Source organism: Vipera ursinii, assembly GCF_947247035.1.
Source record: "Vipera ursinii genome assembly, chromosome: 2".
NCBI lineage: Eukaryota > Metazoa > Chordata > Lepidosauria > Squamata > Viperidae > Vipera > Vipera ursinii.
Window position 1 is genome coordinate 112,282,782 of NC_139513.1, and position 24,851 is coordinate 112,307,632.

Genomic DNA, 24,851 nt, shown 5'->3' on the forward strand with positions numbered 1-24,851 from the left:
CGGGAACGAGGGTGAGCAGCCACCTGAGCTTAGGCTTGTGTATTTCAATGCCAGGTCCGTAGTTAATAAGGCTCCTCTCATCCGAGATTTGGTTGAGGAGGAGCGTGCGGATCTGGCTTGCATTACGGAGACCTGGTTGGGCCCAGAGGGTGGTGTCCCTCTGACTGAACTCTGCCCACCAGGTTTTCAGGTGCTCCACCGGCCTCGGGCTCAGGGTAGGGGCGGGGGTGTGGTGGTGGTTGTGAGGGAGACGTTATGTCTGCGGGAGGCCACCGTTGTCCAGATATCCGGGTGTGAGTCACTCCTCCTGAGATGTGGCCCTAGGGCTCAGTTGGGCTTGTAGCTGATGTACCTTTCACCAAGTCGCGTAGCAGCAGCCCTGCCTGAACTTCTCGACATCCTCTCAGGGTTGGTGATTGAGTTCCCCAAACTTATCATTTTGGGGGACTTTAATCTGCCATCCCTGGGGGGATTATCAGAGTTGGCTCAGGAGTTCATGGCTTCCATGACAGCCATGGACCTGATGCAAGTAATTCAGGGCCCGACTCATGGGGGGGTCACATGCTCTATTTTGTTTTTCTATCTGGACAGTGGTTAGATGATCTGGTTGGGGGTTCTCCAATTATTATGCCCCTGTCATGGACCGATCATCATCTCCTGCAGCTGGCCTTCCGTTTTGCCACTCCCCGTCTGGGGGTCACGGAACCAACAAGATGTTTCCGCCCCAGGCGCCTAATGGACCCTGAGCAGTTTCAGGTGGCACTCGGGTCCCTGCCTGCCGCCTTTGCTCACAGCCCAGCCAATGCCTTGGTGGAAGCCTGGGAAAAGGCAGCCACGGAGGCACTTGACCACGTTGTACCCATGCGGCCCCTGACCCGGCGCAGATCCCAGTGGGCTCCATGGTTTTCTGCGGAGCTCTGGGAGATGAAGCGTCGGAGACGGGGCCTAGAGAGCTGTTGGAGATCCAGCCGGTCTGAATCTGACCGATTGCGACTAAGAACCTATATTAGGTCTTATCTCGCAGTGATGAGGGCGGCAAGGTCTAACTACTTTGCTACCCTCATTGCATCCGCAGATAATCGCCCGGCCACCCTGTTCAGGGTGACCCACTCCCTCCTCAATCAGGAGGTGAGGGAGGAGCCCTTGCAGGGTCATGCCAAGGAGTTTAACCAACATCTGGCAGACAAAATCACTCGGATTCGGACCGGTCTGGACTCCGACTGGGCAGAGTCTGATGGAAGTGACACGAGCGGTCTTGGTGATATTATCTGGGAAGTTTGACCCTGTGACTCCAGAAGATGTGGACAGGATCATGGGGAGGCTGAGCTCCACCATGTGTTTATTGGACCCGTGCCCCTCCTGGCTGGTCTATGCAGCTCGGGAGGGGACACGAGGCTGGCTCCAGGCAGTGATAACTGCTTCTTTGAGTGAGCTTTCCCGCCGCCTTGAAGCAGGCGGTGGTGAGGCCCCTCCTCAAGAAGCCTGCCCTGGACCCGGCTATTTTGAACAACTATCGTCCAGTCTCCAACCTTCGCTTTCTTGCGAAGATTGTTGAGAGCGTGGTGGTGCATCAGCTCCCTCTGTTCCTGGAGGAAGCTGATTATCTGGACCCGTGCCAATTGGGCTTAAGGCCTGGGTACAGCATGGAGACGGCATTGGTCGCGCTGGTGAATGTTCTCTGGCAGGCTCGGGACAGGGGTTGTTCCTCTGTCCTAGTCCTATTAGACCTCTCAGCGGCTTTTGATACCATCGACCATGGTAATTACTGCGGCGTCTCAGAGGGTTGGGAGTGGGGGGCACTGTTCTTCAGTGGTTCTCCTCCTACCACCTGGGACGTTCGCAGTCGGTACTGGCAGGGGGGCAGAGGTTGGCCTCGAGGCCTCTCGTTTGTGGAGTTCCACAGGGGTTGGTCCTCTCGCCTCTCCTGTTCAACATCTATATGAAGCCTCTGGGTGAGATCATTCGTGGTTTTGGAGTCGGGTATCATCAGTATGCTGATGATACCCAGCTTTTCATCTCTACCCCAAACCACCCCAGTGATGCCCTTGATGTGATGTCCCATTTCCTGGAGGCGGTTTGGGTCTGGATGGGGAGGAACAGGCTTCGGTTCAATCCCGACAAGACTGAGTGGTTGTACGTGCCAGCATCTCGGGAAATTCAGGCCATTCCATCTTTAACCATGGGGGGGTGAGGTGTTACCCCCCGTAGATAGGGCTTGCAACTTGGGTGTCCTCCTGGATTCACAGCTCAGTTTGGAAGATCATATTGTAGCTGTGAACAGGGGGGCTTTTGCCCAGGTTCGACTGGTGCGCCAGTTGCGACCCTATCTGTACCGGGATGCTCTGCGTACAGTCACTCATGCGCTCGTGACCTCTCGCATAGACTACTGCAATGCTCTGTACATGGGGCTGCCCTTGAGGACCACTCAGAGGCTTCAGCTGGTGCAGAATGTGGCCACGCGAGTTGTGATGGGGGTCTCCAGATACTCCCATGTAACACCTCTACTCCGTGAGCTGCATTGGGTTCCAGTTGCCCTCCGGGTGAGATTCAAGGTGCTGGTGATTACCTATAAGGCCCTAAATGGCATGGGTCCAGATTACTTACGGGAACACCTGCTGCCAGCGTCAACTTCCCTTCGTCCTGTGCGCTCCCATAGAGAGGGCCTCCTCAGGGTGCCGTCGGTCAGAGAGTGTCGGCTGGCGGCCCCCAGGGGGAGAGCATTCTCTGTGGGCACGCCAGCCCTTTGGAATCAATTACCGGTTGAGCTCCGGATGGCTCCCGACCTTTGCTCTTTCCGCCGTGATCTGAAAACTTACTTATTTGAACAAGCCGGCCTGGTCTAATGGGTCTGGGGTATTTTTAATTTTTAATTATTTATTGTTAGGGCTAGATTAATTTAATCTTATTTTCAATTTTTGTATGTTGTATTTTTATTGCCCTGTACACCGCCCTGAGTCCTTCGGGAGAAGGGCGGTATAGAAATTAAATAAAATAAAATAACATTTCGCCGGGACCTGAAAACCTGGCTTTTCAATTTATCAGGCCTGGGCTGAAGGGGTTTTAGCTTTTTAAATATTGTTTTAATTGTTGGGATTAATTAATTTAATTTATTTTAATTTTATATTATCTTTTATATTGTATTTTATGCTGCCCTGTAAACCGCCCTGAGTCCTTCGGGAATAGGGCGGTATAGAAATCTAAATAAATAAATAAATAAATAAATAAATAAATAAATAAATAAATAAATAAATAAATAAATAAATAAATAAATAAATAAATAAATAAATTTTCTGATGTTAGTTTGTTCCATCCTACTTTTTTATGTTTCATGAAAACATGCAGCTGTTGCCATGCTCTTCCTGTACAAATATGCATTTTATACCATATGTGCATTTTGTCAGCAATTAACATTCATACTGTGTACATGTAGATTTTTCTACATGGCAGGATAGAATTCAGAGAATTGCAAATAACAAAAGATCAAAAGGCAAGCTATCTGGCTTTTTCTAGGTAAATCAAATGATTAGTGTGAGTACTGTAGATGTAAGTCCCCCTGAAAAATTGATATTGAACCAAATAAACATAATTTGTGTTGTTGTGGTTGCTCACAGCACTGCAACTTAGTCCTCTGCTGTTCTTCTTATCTTTTGCAAAACTATAACAAAATCTGGAAGGACGATTTTGAAATTCTGTCTAAATTCTGTGAAAAATCTGATCCGGACTTTGCAGAAGTGGAACCTATATCCAGGCAGTGGAAAAAGAAGCTGCTGTTGGGAATCTTGAAAAATCTCCATTCCAAAATGAAAAAGATATTGATTAAATGAAAATAATAAAAATCTAGATGTGAAAGCAGAGCTGCTAGCCAAAATTCTTAGAGAAAGAAATGCAATGCAGAACTATCAAACCATCTTCTCAGAGAAAGCAATTCAAATAGGGGGAAAATGGCACAATACTCCAGAAGAGGGAATGGAAGAAAGGCAGAAAAATATCAGATTCTGTGATGTCTCTTTATCCTGATTTCTACCTCATTTTCTCTGGAAACATTCAGATTACAGTACAACAAATGAGAATAATTAATGGAGAGACACTGATCCAGAGTGTCTTGTAGTACTGAACAGCAAATTTTCTGCAGAATTTCTCTGCTATTGAATTTCTGTAGCAAGTAAATACCAGCTAATTTTGTAGTAATTTTCTTTTTATTTCAGTATTTAATACTTCCTCTTTTCCTCTTGCTTAAACTAATATTTTTTCATTTTTAACATTCCCTATAGACCTATTTATTACTTTCATCAATACGTTTTTAGCTTATCTACATTATTTACCTTTCATGACCTATATGCATAAATCAATATTCAAATTAGTTATTAGTATTTATACTGCTAAATTTTAATGACCATTTTTTTCTTTATCTCAGTTCATAACAATGTCTTGTGTTCAACATGCACATCTTATCTATTTAAGTACATTCTGTTTTAGATTTCAATAAGGTGGTCGAAACTCCATTCTTCTTGAGTCTTATTCTGGCTTTTTCCCTTTGCCAAATCATCTTCCATGTCCTTGTTTTTGGGTCATCGAACCAATCTCTTTGTAATATCATGTATATTAATTGATATTGACAAAACCATCCGGTCACCATTTTTTTGAGAGGACTTGTAGGTCTAGTGGGTCATCTCTTTATTCTTCCATATCGGTGTGGTTGTTCTGAATTGTTTATCTTCTCATCCAACTGTTCTTTTTCTAGATCCTCTAGTTCCTTCTGAGCTGTATAGGAAACCTTTTCCTTTTTCCAAGTTGTTGATGTCTTTTCTGGATTTCCAAATGTCAATATTTGTTAAATAGTAGATTCTTCTGTCATAGTATTTAAATGTTTCATTTTTTCTATTGTATTTTGTGTAGATGGTTCTTTAGTTGTGGTCAAAGTTTGGGCTTTCATATGTGGGCTGTCTTCTTGTTCCTTCCCATAGCCTCTTAATATTTCATTGGTTGTGGTAAGAGTTTGAATTAGGGTTTTCAACATGAGAGAATTTGTTGATCTTCATCCATAAAGAAATGTTGTCCCTGGTCTTCTTCCATATTGGTATTTTAGATTAAAGGCTTTACACTTAGAAAATCCAAAAGAGAGAAAAAGTTTTTTTTCTAGGTAGGGAACACAGAGCCTTTCTCAGCTGTTCTTTCAAAATTCTCAAGTTTATGTATCTTATCTATTTCTCTGGGCAGTCAGCCAGGCCCCTTTTTTTATTTATTTATTTATTTATTTTTATTTTAATTCCATTTATATCCCGCCCTTCTCCGAAGACTCAGGGCGGCTTACAAGCTTAGCAGTAGCCTTCATTCTATGTATATGCCTGCTTATTAGGGCTTTCACACACACCCCCAAGCGGCATTATTACAAAGTCAGCTTAATTGCCCCCAACGATCTGGGTCCTCATTTTACCTACCTCGGCAGGATGGAAGGCTGAGTCAACCTTGAGCCTGGTGGGATGCGAACCTGCACTAATTGCAGGCAGCTGGTGTTACTTAAGGAGGCATTAGCCCACTGCTCCACCAAGGCTCTCACCAAGGCTTTTACAGTTTCCCTTGTCAAATGGGTGAAAGTGTGAAGCAAACATAAAAGTTATGGAGACAGGACAGAATCTGTTTCAAAGTAAAACAGACTTTGTTCAACAAACACTGAAATCTAACCAACCTTGAAGTGATTTCCAAAGTCCAACCAGTGAGTTTTTCAGAATAGACTTGGATATAAATCAGGTTTCAATTATTTGGTGGGGCAGAGGGTATCACATAAACAGTTTGATACCAGCACTCAAACAAGGACTAAATAAAGTAAACATTTCAAGGGAACTCTTCCTGCATGAACTACCTTTTGCTGATGACCCCACTATTGACAATGAAACACAATTCACTCTTCATAAACAGTAGAACAAGGTAAGGGCAAGACACATTTGAATTTGCAGATTGTCAAGAATTCAGGACTAATCAAGTAAGTAGCTGGTGGTCTGCACATGATTTGAAGGGTTAGACTAGAGGAAGCAATTGTTTTAGATATATTTTTTCCAAAAGTGCATGTGTGATCCTAATATAAGATTTAATTCTAATGAAATGTCCCTAATCACAGAACACCATGGTTACCAAAGAAGTCTTGCATAATGAATTCTATGAAGACTCTTAAGTAGCATGATCCCGTGCATTCATTATCCGGAGTCTAATCCTGTTACTGAATTATAGGTGCTATGGATAATTGAACAAGGTTTGTTTCTCCTGCAAAAAAACAAAACAAAAAACAGATAAAAGCTGACCTACCCACTGATAAAAACAAAACTATCACTTTCTATTTTTCAGGCTTGAAATGAGAAAATACAGGCTAATAAGATTAAATGCTATTTACCTTTTAATGAATAAATTATCAATATAGAAATGGCATAGTTTAACATTAGTTGGTAAATCACCTCCTGTTGGGCACAGTAGACAATCTATGCTCATAGTACTGAACTCAGTACTTTAACAAACTGGTGCAGGAAAAAAATTAAGTCCTACAAGGCTTCAAAAGTTATTAGGGTTATCTGAAGGACTGCCTCTTCCCAATTACATCTGCTCATCCATCAGATCAGGCAAGAGAGTTCAGTTCAGTTCAGTTCTGCGCAATACAAGTTTTTCTTTATTAGCGCATCTCCACTAGAAGCCTCAGCTACTTTCCAGTTTTGAGCAAGCAAAATTCTTGCCGCCGTTATGACATGTATGATTAAGTATTGTCGGCTTTGTTTATGTTCTTTTCTAATATTCCTAATAATAGCGTCTCTGGTTTATATTGAATTTTTTGACCCGTCATTTCCGTTATCCATTTCCAAGCCCTAAGCCAATAAATCTGTACTTCTTTGCAAGCCCAAACATGAAAATATGTACCCCTTTCCTTCTTACATTCAGTTGACCTACTTCTTTCAATCATGTCTCATTTAAATTATTTTTATTCTTGCCCTGTTCACCGCCCTGAGTCCTGCGGGAGAAGGGCGGTATAGAAATATTATTAAATAAATAAAATAAATAAATAAATAAATATTTTCTGAGATTTTTGAAGAGGAAAACAATTCAGGAGAGGATGGAGCTGACATGGGCAGGAGCTTTGCTTCTTCTCTGTATACTTTTCACCCTTTTCTCATCTCTCCAAATGTACAAAAAAGAATAAATAAAGAAAAAAAGGGGCAGCTGCCCCCTGGACCTACTCCATGGCCTATTCTGGGGAACCTCTTTCAGCGAGATGTATTACTTCTGTATAAATATTATCCAAAGGTAAGTTTAGTTCACTATTGTACTTCTTCAAAGTTTCTGGTGATTACTTTGAAAGATATCTATACCTTTCCCTAATTTTATTAGTTTGATTTCCTATAAGCATCTAATTTTATTGGGGGCTCATCTGTAGTTTCAGCAATAATTTTAGTTTAAATTCACCTTGTAACCATCTGATCAACTCACAATGGAACTTCAGAGTTCATTATAAAATAATGAGTAAAAAGAAAATATGTAGAAAAATAAATTTCTGAGCCACAGATTTGTATCATTTGTTTTAGCATCAAATTCACTGAAACCTTCTCTTCCTCTAGCCATCCTGTTTGATACCAGGTTGTTGAAATACAGACACATGTTCTGTCCTAATAAATTTAAGACTAGAGTCCCTCCATGTGAATACCGACTTGTAATGGGGGAGATGCTTGTGTTTTTTGTTAAGGTTGAGAGCTATGCTAAAGGTATACCACCAGAAAGTATACCAGAAGGATCGCCCAAGTCAGAAAGGTCTCAACTAAGGAACCAGATTAAGACTATCCACTACCCCATTAATCATGATGAGACAACAGAACAAGAATCCCAAATCAGAGCATTCGTTGTTTGGTTTAATAAGAACTGGACAGGAGAAGGGAGGGAGGGAGGGGAAAAAGAAAGAAATATTTACTGACTTCCTAACAGAAGTACTGACTTCCTAACGGAAGAGGAATGCACTGCATATGCTTGGAGACATCCAGTCCAAGACTGTCCTCATATTTGAAACTCCTTTCCATCGAAGCAAATCAAACTCTGAAACCCAAATCAACTAAATATATAAACTATATCAGTGGTGGCAAACCTATGACATGCATGCCAGAGGGGGGCACTTGGAGCCCTCTCTGTGGGCACGTGCACCTCGCTCTTTGGCTAAGTTTTTGCAGCAAAAGGCCATTTCTGAAGCCCTTCCTAGCCAAAACAAGCCTTCAGACTGAGTGCGCTGTTTTCAGCTTTGAATTATAGCAAATCCGACACCAGAAACAGACTAACAGATGACCTGAGTGCTGCATATGTTGCTCTCAAATGTACAAAATATGAACCAAGGTTAGACAAATGATCAGCATGCATACAACAGCAAAAATCACATTAATTGTTCAAAAGCATGCCAAATGCAAACTTTTACCTTTCAATAAAAAGTTGTTTGTGTCACTGAAAGCTTTGTTATTATGTTTTTCTTTTAAGACAAAAGATGTTAATGTATGAGCTGTTTTTTCTAAACTAAAACCTCAGTATTCAGGTTAAATTGCCATGTTGGCACTTTGCAATAAATAAGTGGGTTTTTGGTTGCAGTTTGGGCACTCGGTCTCTAAAAGGTTCACCATCACTAAACTATATGATGAATCCAAGGACTAACTTCTACTGTCTTCCCAAAGTGATAATGAAAGAACAAGCAGCAGCTGTAATGAGAAGAGGCAGGCCATCTCTACGTCCTTTCCCAGCATTCCCAGGTGGAAAATAAATTCCGTCTGAACAGAGCCCAGCTCGATTTCTAGAAGCAATGATTCATCCAGAAACCAGCTTTTTTAATTGACTTGCCCTCTCTGCTGAGAAAAGTGAGTCATTCCCATAAGTGCAAGCAAAGCAATTCTGCCATTCCTGCTTGTAACTTGGTGTTGCAAGCCCACCCCCTGGCATGGTGGGATTAAAAATGGCTGTTTCCTCCTGTCCTCCCTCATCCTGAAACTATAATCTACCTTGCTTTAAGCACTCTGAGCCTTGGAGGAAACTGGAGCCACAGGTATCTATAGATATTGTGAGCGGCTGCCCTTTGCATTTACAAAGTGAGGAAACCAGCGGTGCAAAGAGCATCTGGACTCTTTCACCTGGGTGGGTCACAATTGTTTAGGGAAAATGGTGTTGCAGCTTGCCATTTGTTCTGTTCCAGCCTACGACCAGCCCTTTTTGTGTGTCAGGGACAACCCCTTTTTCCTTTTAACAACCAATAGGCTGGAAAAACCCCAACCCAAATTTATTCAAAATAATAAAATCTTTCAAAAAAAAAAAAGCAGCAGAATATTTTCTTCAACCAAAAATACATGATTCAAAACATTCCACAAGAGACAAACAAGAGACAAACAGATTAGCAAGAACAGACCAGGATTCTCTTTGAATGTCTCCGAACGGTTGCCTTCAGCAACCAGCACCACCCATACCTTCCCCTTTTATTATCTGTCCCAAGGCGTGGCTTCTCAGTGCCTTCTCCTCCTTTCACTGAGTTGCGTCATAGATTTTCTCTGCTCTGCTCTGCTGGATTGCCTTCTGCTTCTAGTGTCTCTGAACAGATTCAGCTGTGACTTCTCTGAGTCCAACACCTCCTCCTCACACAGCTGAGCCTCATAAGGAACATGATTAGAAGGGCCAGGCTGAGAGAACTGCAGTGCATCAGAGCCTCCCTCTGACACTGAAGGCTCTCCAAACCCCTCCTCCTCCTCAGATTCCTCAGACTCAGCTGCTGGGAGCACAGGCTGACACTGAATCACAACACCGTTCTTGTTTCTTCTGCTAGTTGTGGAAGAAGTTCGCCTGCTGGGTTGCAGGGAAGGCAGCAGGTGCTGCTCCTTTTGGATTTGGGATTTCAAAGTGGGGGGCAAGGGGATAGGAAGAAATGTCCCACAAAGGCAATTGGCAGGGAACAAGTGTCCCCCTGAGAATCACCAGGAATGAAGGGTCAGAGGAAGAGGGCCAGTGGTGGCAGGGGTGCTCTGACAGAGGGCCAGCTGGGTATGAATGCCCATGGTGGATCAGCTGCAGTGGGGTGCCTGCAGCAGCTCTGGCAGTTGAAGTCCACAAGTCTCAAAGTTGCCAAGGTTGAGGACACCTGCACTAATCCACAGATATCCATGAAGGCCAACATAACATTGTCCATCACTGATCAGCTAGGAGATATATGCCATGTAATGGAACATAATCATACTGTTGTATTTTGGGGGCATTAGAAGTTACTGAAGCTTTGCTTGAACATGCTGAAGATCTCTTATCAAATTTAAGAAGTATTTTTTAAAAATATTTTATTAATTTTCTATTATCACAGTTCATTAGTGCTTAGAAAACAACATGTTGTCTGGAAAGATTTGTTTGCTTAGTGATACAAGTTAAGTTCTTAGTCTTTATCTCATTTTTCCAGCTATTGATAAAATAATTTTATTTATTTATTTATTTATTTATATTTTTAATTTTATTTTATCAAATTTAAGAAGTATTTCAAGCATACTTTAAAATAATTTCACACAAAAATGTTTTTATCACCTAATTGAAATTTCATCTAATTTCTAAAAGAGCCTTGGTGGAGCAGTGGGCTAATGCCTCCTTAAGTAACACCAGCTGCCTGCAATTAGTGCAGGTTCGCATCCCACCAGGCTCAAGGTTGACTCAGCCTTCCATCCTTCCAAGGTAGGTAAAATGAGGACCCAGATTGTTGGGGGCAATTAAGCTGACTTTGTAATAATGCCGCTTGGGGTGTGTGTGAAAGCCCTAATAAGCAGGCATATACATAGAATGAAGGCTACTGCTAAGCTTGTAAGCCGCCCTGAGTCTTCGGAGAAGGGCGGGATATAAATGGAATTAAAATAAAATAAATAATTCTACCTTAAGTTTGCTGCAAAATATGGACCTATATTGACTGTCTGAATCGGATCAAAACCAATGGTTGCTCTTTGTGGATATGGGGTTGTAAAAGATGCTTTGATAGATCATTCAGAAGAATTTAGTGGGCGGATTGAAATGCCTTCAAAGGGGCGAATATTCAAAAATAAAGATTCAGTCTCTTTCATTTCTTTATTTTTTGTTTTTCTTTGAAATTTTAATAAGGAATTTGAAAGTATTTGAGTGCCAGTAATATTACTGATAGTTATGAATGTTTTGTAAAGATGTTGATTTTGTTAGGCTTCATGAAGTGGGAGGAAATGTTTTTTCACCATTTTTCTTCCACTCCGGAAGTCTCCTCAGGTTATTGTATACATGCAAGAAAAATAATCTCACCTTAAACTGGTCCACACAAAATGCTTTTCAAAAAAGACACTTTGAGTCATGCTTTGTGGACTAATGTTGAAAGTTAATTTCATGTACCCTCATTTTGGACTTTGAAGAAATATTGGACAAAAAGAATATTAACATATTTGAACTTTGATGTTAGAGAAGATTCCAGGGGATATTATGGTCAACCAAGCCAACAAACAAATGGATAGTTAAATAAGTAACTCAGAGTTACATTTATGAAGCACAAATGACCAAATTCTTATACTTAGGACAGTGCAAAAGCTTAGCTCACTAGAGTGAGCTGTAATGGTGGGAAAGGTGGAAGACGATGGACAGAATTGCAATGGGAGCAAGTACTGTGTTGGGGACAGATTTCTAAGGACCAGATCTATGAGGTTGCTAACCTGAGCCATGGTGGCACAGTGGTTAGAATACAGTACTGCAGGCTACTTCTGCTGACTCCCGGCTGACAGCAGTTTGGCAGTTCGATTCTTAGCGACTCCAGGTTGACTCAGCCTTCCATCCTTCCGAGGTAAAATGAGGGGCCAGATTGTTGGGGTAATATGCTGACTTTCTAAGTGCTATTGCTATTGCTAAGAGGTTGCTAATAAGTGGCAGTGACTTGTTGGTTCATAACCAAGAAAGCATAGATTGAAACCGTGTTCTTTTCTCTAGTGAAAACTCTACTTTACAAAAGTACCACTGAAAATTGCATCTCAGTAATAATTCTTTCCATGTCTGGTGTAGGGAGTTGTTCCTATTCATATCACACTTACAGAAAACTGTGACATGATTTTCACAATCTCATTCATTGTTCTGTTAATACGGCAGAAGCCAAGAATGGAAAGATGAAAATTGTGAAGGTCAGCTAATTAGTAATTCAAACAAGGAAGTGCTGTTTACGTTAAAAATGGGGAGAAAAAAATGCATATTTTTTATGCCCTTCTGCAAAATTTGAGAACTGACATCACATTGTGACCTGTTTCCTGTGTCTTTGGTTTCAGTTATGACCACCACTGATAAGAAGAAATGGAGAGAGCTGCGACACTTCACACTGTCCAACTTGCAAGATTTTGGGGATGGGTAAGAAAAGAATGTCTGAGGGGCTGCAGGAGGAAGCCCTTTTTGTCTGGGGGAGGAAATGGGTTTTTTAAAAAAAGAAGCTGGAAAGGGTTTATGCGAAGTTACAGGAAAAATAGATTGTAAAATTAAACTCAAATTCTTTGCACTTAGGTGCACAAAGTAAAGAAAAACTTAAGATAGGCAGCGAGTACCCCACTTCCTTTAATTTTTGCAAAGGGAAAATAAACAAAGGGAAAAGTACAAAGGGAAGCTTTGAAGCTGTTTCTCCCTTTTTTCTATCCACTATCCATGTTTGGCTTCATTAAATTACAAGCTTGCTCAGAAGTACTGTACTAAAATCCTAATGTGGTTGCACCAACTAAGAGATCAGAAATACTAGGAAGTATTAATGGGATAATTATAAATTCATAAAATTACAAGTTTGCTCAAAAGAAGTGAAATGTTATGCTGGATGCATTATCCAAGAGAACACACTTGTTAAATCACACATCAAGCAAATTCATCAATCATCAAAACACTTTATGGATAATTGAGATAGGTAAACTAAAGAATATAAGAAAATAATGGATAAGTATAGGCTGCATGAGAGATGGAGAACTGTAAGGTAACGTGGATTGAATTAAGTGCATTTAAATCAAATTTCTTCTGGGAGTTAAAGCGCTTTGGAAAACCATCCTCAGTGGACAAGATTGTTCTGGAAGGAGATAGGAAAAGAAATAGAAAAAAAGTGTTTGGAATTATTATTTTTTAAAAGTGTTGGATGGATTAGAAGAAACTAGTTCATCCCAGATGGAGGAGGAGGAGGAGGAGGAGGAGGAGGAGGAGGAGGAGGAGGAGGAGGAGGAGGAGGAGGAAGAGGAGGAAGATGATGTTATCTATTCAGTTCTGTCCATGTCCTGGTGATTCTGTGGGCCAGGTCTTTTCATGTCTTCCAATCTTGCCCTACTTCTTTGAGTTGTTCTGTGCTCTGGCTGGTATCAGCTTTGAAGGTGTCCAGACACTGTGTTCTTTGGTGGAATGTTTCCTTTTACAACTAACTCTTCCAAACATAATTGCTTTCTCCAGTAAATTCCCCAGCAGGAAGCAGTTTTGTGATTTTGCCTTCCAGTAACATGTCTGGTGTTATGCATTCCAGTACTTGCTTGTTAGTCACCTTTGCTGTCCAAGGAATATGCAGGAGCCTTCTCCAACACCACAGCTCAAATGAGTCCATCCCATATGAAGAAATATGTAAATATTTATTCTTCCCTTCTTTTTTGTTTACTTTTGGAGCAACCTCCTTCATGGCCATTTGTTGGCATGTATTCCTATTGCAGGCATAATTGTTGCTAAAGTTATCCATACTATTCTCCCAATTAGGCCAAGCATTAGAAATGAAGGCTACTATTTTTAAAAGCATAATTCTTCTAAAAATGAGTATGTATAGAAATTTGCTTTGGGGGCTAATTTAAATTTTACACGACAAGCAAGCTGTTCCTTCCTCTGCATCAAATGCAGATACAAAAATATCTTAGAATTGAAGACTTTCCCCATATATTCTAAAGTCAGTGTGCTTAAATTACATTTCCTTTAATTGAAAAAGGCACTGTGAGGAGTTTCATGAAATAATTTATTTCAATTCCAAGTAGAATTTTTATTTTTCCATTTCCCTTTCTGTTTCCTTTTCAGAAGCAGAACTCATTTGAGGATATCTACGTTACTGAAACTTGTGAATAGTGTGCATGGACTCTTTGCTGCTGGGACAGTAACCACAAGCCATGCTTTGCTGTGCAGCCTCCTGTATAAATGGTAGATGATTTCATGATTTCAGAGAATGGTGAAGGCTGAATATGACATTATCGATAAACTTCTGTAGCAAGCTAAATAGGCACCCATTGTCTCTGTCCTAGCCTTCTGTAATGATTTGGGATGTTTTAATCCCCCAATCTCATTCTGGGTAAAGAGCACCATAAAGAAATGTGTAAAAGCCTTTAAATAGAAATGGTGCTGATGTGCCAAGGCAGTACAATATTAACACAACTAGAGAGAATTTTTAAATAATTCAAAATAATGATTTTCTTTGGTTGGAGAAAAGGAATAAGATATTGAATAGATAACTTTAAAGTCTCAAGCATTTCTAATAACTTCACTCCGATTGAATTCAACTTGCAATCTGAAAAAGATAAATGCTTTTTATGTTGGTGAAACATAGCAGATAAATCAGACTTGTTATGTTCTTCATTTCAACTAGCATAATTTTCTGCCTTTAAACATGAATACGCATTGGTCAAACACCAGGTATTGTGAAATTTTGTAAATTGGTTCAATGTTCCTTTTATATCTTCTTATTTTTGAAAGAATTCAGAACTATCTGTTTCCTTGGGGGGGGGGAAACCAGCTACTTTTGCTCTCTGTATCTTCCTGTCTCCTTAAAGGCTCAACAACTGTTCTTCCATTAAGGGTTTCAGTGCATTTTGATCCTCTGTGCTGGGAAAATCCTAGGACGTTTGACTCAAGTAATTTCTTGGATGAGAATAGTGAATTCCAAAAGAAGGATGCCTACGTGCCTTTCTCTGGACATAACAGAGGGGTTATGGATGATTTAGTGATCTGGAGTCTTCAAGGTTGGCAGTAACTTGTAGGGCTGTTAAGGTGTTACCTTATCTATGCTGATGGATGCTGTTTTCTGCCTGCCCTTGCCACTATCTGTATTAGTTTCAAGATCAGTGTCCCAGAAACATGCTTCCAAACCTTATTTCATCCCTTGAACATTCAAATGTGCTATGTAATTTACTACACAGTAATCCCAATTCTTCGCCACAGATTTAGGAAGCCTTTGGCTTTTTCTTTGGATGTAATATTTTTATGTCCAAAATATGTCAGGTAGATTTAGATTTAGATTTAGATTTTATTAGATTTATATACCGCCCTTTTCCCATAGGACTCAGGGCGGTTTACAAGGTGTTTGAAACATCAATACAATACAAAAATTAAAAAACAATTAAAATGATTAAATTCGATCCCTGAAAAAATGTAAAAACCCCAATTAAAACTGTCAGCCTGGGCCGGAAAGCTCAAAAAGCCAGGTCTTCAGGTCCCGGCGAAATGAACGAAGGTCGGGGGCAGTCCTAAGCTCCACGGGCAGCTGGTTCCAAAGGGCAGGCGCACCCACAGAGAAGGCCCTCCCCCTGGGTGTTATCCGCCGGCAGTCTTTTACTGGCAGCACCCTGAGAAGGCCCTCCCTGTGGGAGCGCACAGGACGAAGCGAACGTGATGCCGGCAGGAGGTGTTCCCTCAAATATCCCAGACCCAAGCCATTTAGGGCTTTATAGGTTGTCACCAGTACCTTGAATCTCACCCAGAGGGCAACCGGAAGCCAATGCAGCTCACGGAGTAGAGGTGTTACATGGGAGTATCAGGAAACCTCCATCACAACTCGCGCAGCTACATTCTGCACCAGCTGAAGCCTCCGAGTGGTCCTCAAGGGCAGCCCCATGTAGAGAGCGTTGCAGTAGTCTAACCGGGAGGTCACGAGTGCATAAGTGACTGTGCGTAGGGCATCTCGGTCCAGGTAGGGTCGCAACTGGCGCACCAGGCAAACCTGGGCAAAAGCCCCTCTGGTCATGGCTCCTATGTGATCTTCAAAACTGACCCGTGAATCCAGGATCTCTGCCCTCCTGTCAACACCGACTGCGAGCGGCCCAGGAGATAGGAGGAGAACCACTGTAAAACAGTGCCTCCCACTCCCAACCCCCTGAGATGCCGCAGTAGGATACCATGGTCGATGGTATCAAAAGTTGCTGAGAGATCTAATAGGACTAGGACAGAGGAACAACCCCTGTCCCGAGCCTTCCAGAGATCATTCACCAGCGCAACCAATGTCGTCTCCGTGCTGTACCCGGGCCTGAAACCCAATTGGTACGGGTCAAAATAACCAGTTTCCTCCAGGAACAGAGGAAGCTGATGCGCCACCACACTCTCAACAACCTTCGCCAAAAAGCGAAGGTTGGAGACCGGACGATAGTTATTCAAAATCGCTGGGTCCAGGGCAGGCTTCTTGAGAAGGGGCCTCACCACCGCCCCCTTCAAGGCGGCGGGGAAAACACCCTCCCTCAAAGAGGCAGTTATTACTGCCTGGAACCAGCTTCGTGTCTCCTCCCGAGCCGCATAAATGCGCCAGGAGGGAATTGGTCAACATTAGTGTCTAAATAAGCAAGTTAATACAAAACAGCAAAAGGAAAGTATACATTCCCCCTCCTCTCCAAAAGAAAAAGGAAACAAAAACCAGAAGCTAAGTTGACTAAAGACATGGAGCTCATTCTGACTCACTGTGAAATTATCTGTTTGCAGTTCTTGGCATGATATAATGTGACGAAACTACCTAAACTCCAGTCTCCAGCATCTTTCAATTTAGGGTAGCTTTAGCAATCTGGAACAAAATTTGGATTTACATTATGAATATTTCCACAGATTTCAGGAAATAATTGTCCAGTTTTAGAACTGAAACAAACCAATTTCACACAGATAATGCAAATTCCTGGAATAGCTAGTATTATAGAAATAAGAAAGGAAATCAATAATTGTTTGGTATGGTCGAGAAATGTGGTAAAACAACAAAATGAAATTTAGCCGAGACAAACAAGGTTTGTCGACACCTATACTATAAGAGAGGGAATCCTGGCTTGGCAACAGCTCTTGCAAAAAAGTTCTCAAAACTGTAGTTGACGTCATATTAAGTATGAGCTAGCAACAGATGTAGATGTTTTTTTGCATGGAAACAAATAGAGACAGTGCTGTCCCCCGTGCAGGGAACTTGAGTAATGAAGCTTTCATATTAAAAAAAATGTCTGGAAAGAAAGCATTTTGCTGGGAGTTAGGAGATTTTTTTAAAAAATCATGTCTCCAAACTTTATTTCATCCCTAGCGATCGGCGATCGTAATTTTTCCCCCTAGTGTTCATGTATGTAATGTGTACAATAGTAGAAATCTAGAATATGCTGTTGTTGTCAATCTTTAATTAAATGCAGATCTGACTATAGTGTAGTGGGTTCTGGAACGCAGGAAAGACGCCAGGCAGAGGAGTACAGCATGCAGCTCTTTATTGGTGGTAGAAACTGTACTGAGAAATCAGGGTTACCTGTGACCCTTATATACCTGGCCAGGTACGCATTCAACCAATCATTTCAAACCTCAGATTTCCCGCCGAAAGCTGATCCCTGTCACAGCAGTTTCGGTACAGCACCACCTGGTGGTATCGGCTGCGCAGCTGCTGCAACTGTTCTCATTTAACCCAATACATAACACTGACAGTTTCCCATAGACGTATTTTGTACATAGATTGTTATTTAAACCATGGAACATGAATAATATTTCTTCTAGAAAGGAGGCTGGCGGATGAGGGTATTGCCTTTCTCCTTCTTTTCTTCCTAGAAAAAATGTAGTTCAAACCACTTAGTCATTATTTTTATGGAGGTGACACAAGATACATAAACTATTAATCTTATCTTCTAGAGAACAGCTGATAAAATTTTACAACTATGCATTGTTATTTGGCAACTATATTTAACAAGGTTTGTTCTATTTAAGAATGTTATCAACATTCAAGCAGAGAAATGATAAACTTTGCCCTGAAGGAAAGGTAATCACAGCCTTCCTTAAAGTCTGCTTTGCCACTTTCCTTTCCTTTACTCCATGGTTCAATGATTTAAAAAACTGTACTTTAAACAATTTCTCCCTTTTAAAGGAGAAGCTTCCAGAAATCCTCCATCATGATTATCCTCTGTCTTAGTATATTGTGCTGCCCTATCACAGATCAAGAGGTTCTGTGCCTTTTATTTCAATTGTGGCAACTTATTGAATTGAGGAATTATTTATTAATCGCAGAATTAACCTGCAATTCTGGAACAGCAAACAAAAATCAAATCTGCAGTTTTGTAGTGATTTTAATATCGAACCAGAATGGATTGGAATGATACTACATCCTTGGCAGAAAAATAATGTTATTCATCCAGCATAGACTGTGTGACCCAATAAATGGTACATGTGCATTGGTGTCTTTATTGCAAAGCATAATGATACCAAAATTACAAAAAGGCCAGCATGAATATGTAATTAGTAGCATTTGTATTTCCACATCAAAGCACACATTTCCTCATTTGACTCAGCCTTCCATCCTTCCGAGGTAGGTAAAATGAGAACCCAGATTGTTGGGGGCAATTAAGCTGACTTTGTAATAATGCTGCTTGGGGGGTGTATGAAAGCCCTAATAAGCAGGCATATACATAGAATGAAGGCTACTGCTAAGCTTGTAAGCCGCCCTGAGTCTTCGGAGAAGGGCGGGATATAAATGGAATTAAAATAAATAAATAAATAAAGGTAAAGGTTCCCCCGCACATGCATGCTAGTCGTTTCCGACTCTAGGGGCCGGTGCTCATCTCCATTTCAAAGCCGAAGAGCCAGCACTTGTCCGAGGAAGTCTCCGTGGTCATGTGGCCGGCATGACTAGACGCCAAAGGCGTACGGAACGCTGTTACCTTCCCACCGGAGTGGTCCCTATTTTTCTACTTGCATTTTTACATGCTTTAGAACTGCTAGGTTGGCAGAAGCTGGGACAAGTAACATGCTCTCACTCTGTTACGCGGCACTTGGGATTCGACCCACCAAACTGCTGACCTTCTGATCGACAAGCTCAGCGTCCTAACCCACTGTGAGCCACCGTGTCCCTACTCACCACCCTAGACCAAGCCAAATCCAAAAATGTCATGGAATTTCTAGAAGCCTGGCACTCTGACAAATTACCCATCAATAGACACATAGATATTAACAACATCTGTAGACTATGCAAAAAAGACTATCACCCAGCCCAAAAAAGAAGAAAAGCACCTCTCCACCAGCAATCAGCACCCAGATGAGTATAGATTAACTCCAAAGTTAACATCAGACCAACAGCCAAGTAAACAATACCCCAGTCAAGAAACTGCCAAAGAAGCCTTCAGCAAACAACCCAACCAAAGAGTCTCTAAGACCTCCCATACCAACACTGACAGGCCAATCCACCAGCATATAAACTGACAGCAAACAGCACTCCTTACTAGCATTGATGATGTTACCTAGTTTGGGTAATGAAATGTCTGCAAGAAAACAAGCAAGCTCAGAGAGCATGTCATATGAACCCTGAGTTACAAATATTCCCCTTTATTAGATCCAGATGTTTTGGAACGGCAACGGTATATTCCAAGTTCAAGCTACAGTTTTTTTCTTTCTGAAATACTGTTTTTCACCTTCCATTGCTAATCTAAGATGATGCCTTACTTTCTGGATAGCATAAAGATATTGTCCATGTACTGTACATATTTATTTAATTTCTATAGTGACCCATCTCAACACGTGACTAACTAATTAACTAATTGTCTTCTTTGTTCTTTTAACAGGGAAGAGATCATGTCCAGGAGAGGGATTGGTTGATATGGAAATGTTTCTGGTGTTTGCTACTCTACTGCAGCATTTCACCTTTGAACTGATTATAGACCCTGAACAGATAGACTTGGAGACTTTGTTTATGGACTGTAGCAAGAACGGAAAGCATCGCTACCTACGAGCCATCAAGCGTAAGATTTAAATTAGCAACAAAAATAAATGATTGATTGCGTCAAGAAATATTTTTCCACTACACCTAAATTTCTAATGCTAAGATTAAGATTCTAAAAGTATCAGAAATCCATAAGTTCAGAAAAGTAAAAACATTTGATATATACTGTATATATCATAAGTGACTGTCCTACTATGACTATCATTGCTTTTGACCTTTCAACAGTATGAAAGGACCTCAACTCCTGAATAACGGGTTCTCTGTGTGGATGCAGGCCTGGGCCTCTGAGGCCTAGAATGGACTTCCAGAAGTAGCATCCATGCACTTCCAGTGGGCCGTTCTAGGCCTGGGAGGCCTCCTCCAGACCTCTGAGGCCTAGAATGGACTTCCGGAAATGGCATCCATGCACTTCAAGTGGGCTGTTCAAGACCTGAGAGGCCTCCTCTAGGCCTCCAAGGCCTAGAAAGGACTTCTGGAAGCAGTGTGCATTCACCCAGTTCTCCAAACTCAACAAAATTTAGCTACCGGTTCTGCCAAACCAGTGTGAACCAGCTGAATCCCACCACTGGATTGTAGTAACCAAAATCTCATCAACATTCCCTTGTCTCTGTTAGATTGCACAGACACCATAATATAGAACTTAATTTCATATTTTGATTCCTGTGCAACATAACTTTCATTGATGTATCATTCCATTGTGACCTGAGAGTACCTTTTTACTATTATGTAAAACAAATAAATTTTCTTTGATTTGAAAGCTAATCCTGCTTGTTTTTTTAGCCAAAAGTTTTAACTATGAACTTAAACAATAATAATAATAATAAACAATAATAATAATAATAATAAACAATAATAATAAAAGTGACAAAACTAGTGGACCAGAGGAATGCTGTAGATTTAATTTACTTGGATTTCAGTAAGGCATTTGATAAAGTAGATCACAGCCTACTACTTGATAAGATAGAAAAATGTGGGTTAGATAGCATCACCACCAGATGGATTCGTAGCTGGCTGACAGGCCGTACTCAGCGTGTGGTCCTCAATGGAACTGCATCTATATGGAAGGAAGTGTGTAGTGGGGTGCCCCAGGGCTCTGTTCTGGGCCCAGTGCTCTTCAACATCTTCATCAACGATTTGGATGAGGGGATAGATGGGGAACTCATCAAATTTGCAGATGACACCAAGCTGGCAGGAATAGCCAATACTCCAGAAGATAGGCTTAAGATACAGGAGGATCTGGACAGACTCGAACACTGGGCACTGTCTAAAAAAATGAAATTCAATTGCGAAAAAAGTAAGGTTCTGCATTTAGGCAGGAAAAATCAAATGCACAGGTATAGTATAGGTGGTACCTTGCTCGATAGTAGTAACTGTGAGAGGGATCTCGGAGTCCTAGTGGACAATCACTTGGATATGAGCCGGCAGTGTGCTGCAGCTGCCAAGAAGGCCAACGCGGTGCTGGGCTGCATTAACAGAGGAATAGAATCAAAATCATGTGAAGTACTAATACCACTTTACAATGCCTTGGTAAGGCCACACCTGGAATACTGCATCCAGTTTTGGTCACCACGATGTAAAAAAGATGTCGAGACTCTAGAAAGGGTACAGAGAAGAGCAACAAAGATGATCGGGGGACTGGAGGCTAAAACATATAGGGAACAGTTGCTGGAATTGGGTATGTGTAGTTTAATGAAGAGAAGGGTGAGGGGTGACATGATAGCAGTGTTCCAATATCTCAGGGGCTGCCACAAAGAAGAGGGAGCCAAGCTATTCTACAAAGCACCTGAAGGAAGGACAAGAAGCAATGGATGGAAACTAGTCAAGGAGAGAAGCAACCTAGAACTAAGGAGAAACTTCCTGACAGTTAGAACAACTAACCAGTGGAACAACCTGCCTCCAGAAGTGGTGAATGCTCCAACACTGGAAGTTTTTAAGAAGAGACTGGACAGCCATTTGTCTGAAATGGTATAGGGTTTCCTGCCTTAGCAGGGGGTTGGACTAGATGACCTCCAAGGTCCCTTCCAACTTCTTCTTCTTCTTCTTCTTCTTCTTCTTCTTCTTCTTCTTCTTCTTCTTCTTCTTCTTATTATTATTATTATTATTATTATTAATAATAATAATAATAATAATAATAATAATAATAATAATAATAATAATAATAATAATACCATCAGTTTAAACAAAAAGTTGAAGATACTGTAGTTTCCCCCCATCATAAATGATTAATAGAAAGAAATCAACTGGGAGACTAATTGTAAATTAATTATATGAAAAACTAATAAAAAGTTGGAAATGTTCATAATAATTTTATATTATTAGATGCTACATAAAAATATAACAAGTGCTCATTCTTAAAAGAAACCAGTGACATAATAGATGTGTAGCAGAAAGATGAATCAGAAAATTTATCATAGACAAGGTGAAGCCATAACAGTAAGCTGATATTAAACTTTGAAGAAATATAGACTCAGAAATAATAGAGTCGACTCCATACACCTCCAAGAAGCAAACACTGTGCTCTTATATAAGAGTAGAGAATTCTCTGGGTGAACAAGTGGCAAATGATTTTTTTAAGGGGTTTGATGGAGAGTGGGAAATGAATTTACTGTGTTTCCCCTAAAATAAGACCCAACCAGAAAATAAGCCCTAGCATGATTTTTCATGATATAAAGCCTATCCCCTATATAAGCCCCAGAATTGTGGTTGCCGTGGGTGTGTTGGGAAGCATGGCCAGCTCAAAGTTGCTCATGGTGCGGGGGCACCTGTTGGGGCCTGGGGGATATCCAGAGGAGGCAGTGAGACCAGGGTGGGTGCCAGGGCCTGATGCACCAGAGGAGCCACACCAATGCTGTTGGGCCACGTGGGGCAGCTCCAGGGCCAGGGTCAGGTGGGATGGAGTGGGGAGGCGAGTCTCAGCTGCCTTTTGGGGACAGGGGCTCCCTGCTCTTCCCATTCACCAGGGTCGCAGGTATGGCGGCAGGTGGCAGGTAGAAGCAGAGGCATGGGTTGGTGTAGATTTTGCATATGTGAAACTGGGGTTTTTTCCCCCATTGCTGGATTTTCGCGGCCATACTGTATACTTTTCTTAAATGTTTACTTGATGCAGAATGCGGATACTTCTGGTTGGGGGTCAAGATCATTCCTCACTGGGGGCAAGTGAATCAGTATGGCATGTGGGCCAGGAAGGCTGACTGCCAGCAGCAGCGGCTGTGGATCCATGTCTCTGCTCTTGTGCCCTTCTCTGCCCTATGGAGGCATGGGATTTGAAGCACTTTGAATGACCTTGCCTGCTCTCCAACAAACCATGATAGAGCTGATTGGATTAACCTGGAACCTATTCCAACAGCCTCCCTCAAAAAAGGCACCTTTTCACACCACTTTTCTTTGAGATGCAAGACTAGCATGCATTCACCTGCCTTGTCCACTTATGTGGGAAGTGACATTGCAGCCCTTGCATGCTTGGCTTGCTAAACCTCACTTTGCTAAATCGATCACACAACAAAGTAGCCACCAATCCCTTTGCTTGCTGCAAACCAGATTGGAGCCCATGGGCTGCTCCTTCTAGCGCATTTCAGAGCTGGTCCAAAAGCAAAGGGAATGTTTCCACCCCACCCAGTTGCTTGTTGTTGTTGTTGTTGTTGTTGTTGTTAGCTGCGAAGTCGTGTCCGACCCATCGCGACCCTATGGACAACATTCCTCCAGGCCTTCCTGTCCTCTACCATCTTCTGGAGTCCATTTAAGCTCACGCCTACTGCTTCAGTGACTCCATCCAGCCACCTCATTCTCTGTCGTCCCCTTCTTCTATTGCCCTCGATCTTTCCCAGCATTAGGCTCTTCTCCAGTGAGTCCTTCCTTCTCATTAGGTGGCCAAAGTATTTGAGTTTTAGCTTCAGGATCTGGCCTTCTAAAGAGCAGTCAGGATTGATCTCCTCTAGGACTGACCGGTTTGATCGCCTTGCAGTCCAAGGGACTCGCAGGAGTCTTCTCCAGCACCACAGTTCAAAGGCCTCAATTATTTGGCGCTCAGCCTTTCTTATGGTCCAACTTTCACTGCCATACATTGCAACTGGGAAGACCATAGCCTTGACTATACGCACTTTGGTTGACAGGGTGATGTCTCTGCTTTTTAGTGTGCTGTCTAGATTTGCCATGGCTTTCCTCCCCAGGAGCAAGCGTCTTTTAATTTCTTGGCTACAGTCCCCATCTGCAGTGATCTTGGAGCCCAGGAAAATAAAATCTGTCACTACCTCCATTTCTTCCCCGTCTATTTGCCAGGAATTGAGAGGGCCAGATGCCATGATCTTGGTTTTCTTAATGTTTAGTTTCAACCCAAGTTTTGCACTCTCCTTCTTCACCTGCAACAAGAGGCTCTTTAGTTCTTCTTCACTTTCTGCCATTAGAGTGGTATCATCTGCATATCTTAGGTTGTTGATATTTCTTCCGGCAATCTTAATTCCAACTTTTGATTCATCTAGCCCTGCCTTTCTCATGATGTGCTCTGCATATAAGTTAAATAGGCAGGGCGACAGTATACAGCCTTGCCGGACTCCTTTCCCAATTTTGAACCAATCAGTGGTTCTGTGTCCAGTTCTCACTGTTGCTTCTTGACCCGCATATAGGTTTCTCAAGAGACAAATAAGATGGTCTGGTACTCCCATCTCTTTAAGAACTTGCCACAGTTTGTTATGATCCACACAATCAAAGGCTTTAGCATAGTCAATGAAGCAGAAGTAGATGTTTTTCTGGAACTCCCTAGCTTTCTCCATGATCCAGTGTATGTTGGCAATTTGATCTCTAGTTCCTCTGCCTCTTCGAAATCCTGCCTGTACTTCTGGTAGTTCTCGATCCACATACCCAGTTGCTACGGGGCTTCATTTCCAAAGACCCTCTGCACAGGCTCCAGACAAACTGAGAT

At 41.8% G+C, this 24,851-nt stretch overlaps 1 protein-coding gene across 1 annotated transcript in view; it reads left to right on the forward strand.

Moving 5' to 3' along the window:
• LOC310634850 (cytochrome P450 2C20-like) overlaps nt 1-23,203 on the forward strand; it is a gene marked incomplete at both ends in the record, with an annotated part of 43,145 nt that extends 19,942 nt beyond the window's left edge. The window contains 2 exons of the mRNA XM_083353387.1: nt 19,779-19,955; nt 23,043-23,203. Of these exons, the coding sequence (XP_083209513.1) occupies nt 19,779-19,955; nt 23,043-23,203 (338 nt within the window). The remainder of the gene's footprint in view (nt 1-19,778; nt 19,956-23,042) is intronic.
• Nucleotides 23,204-24,851: the final 1,648 nt, after the last annotated feature.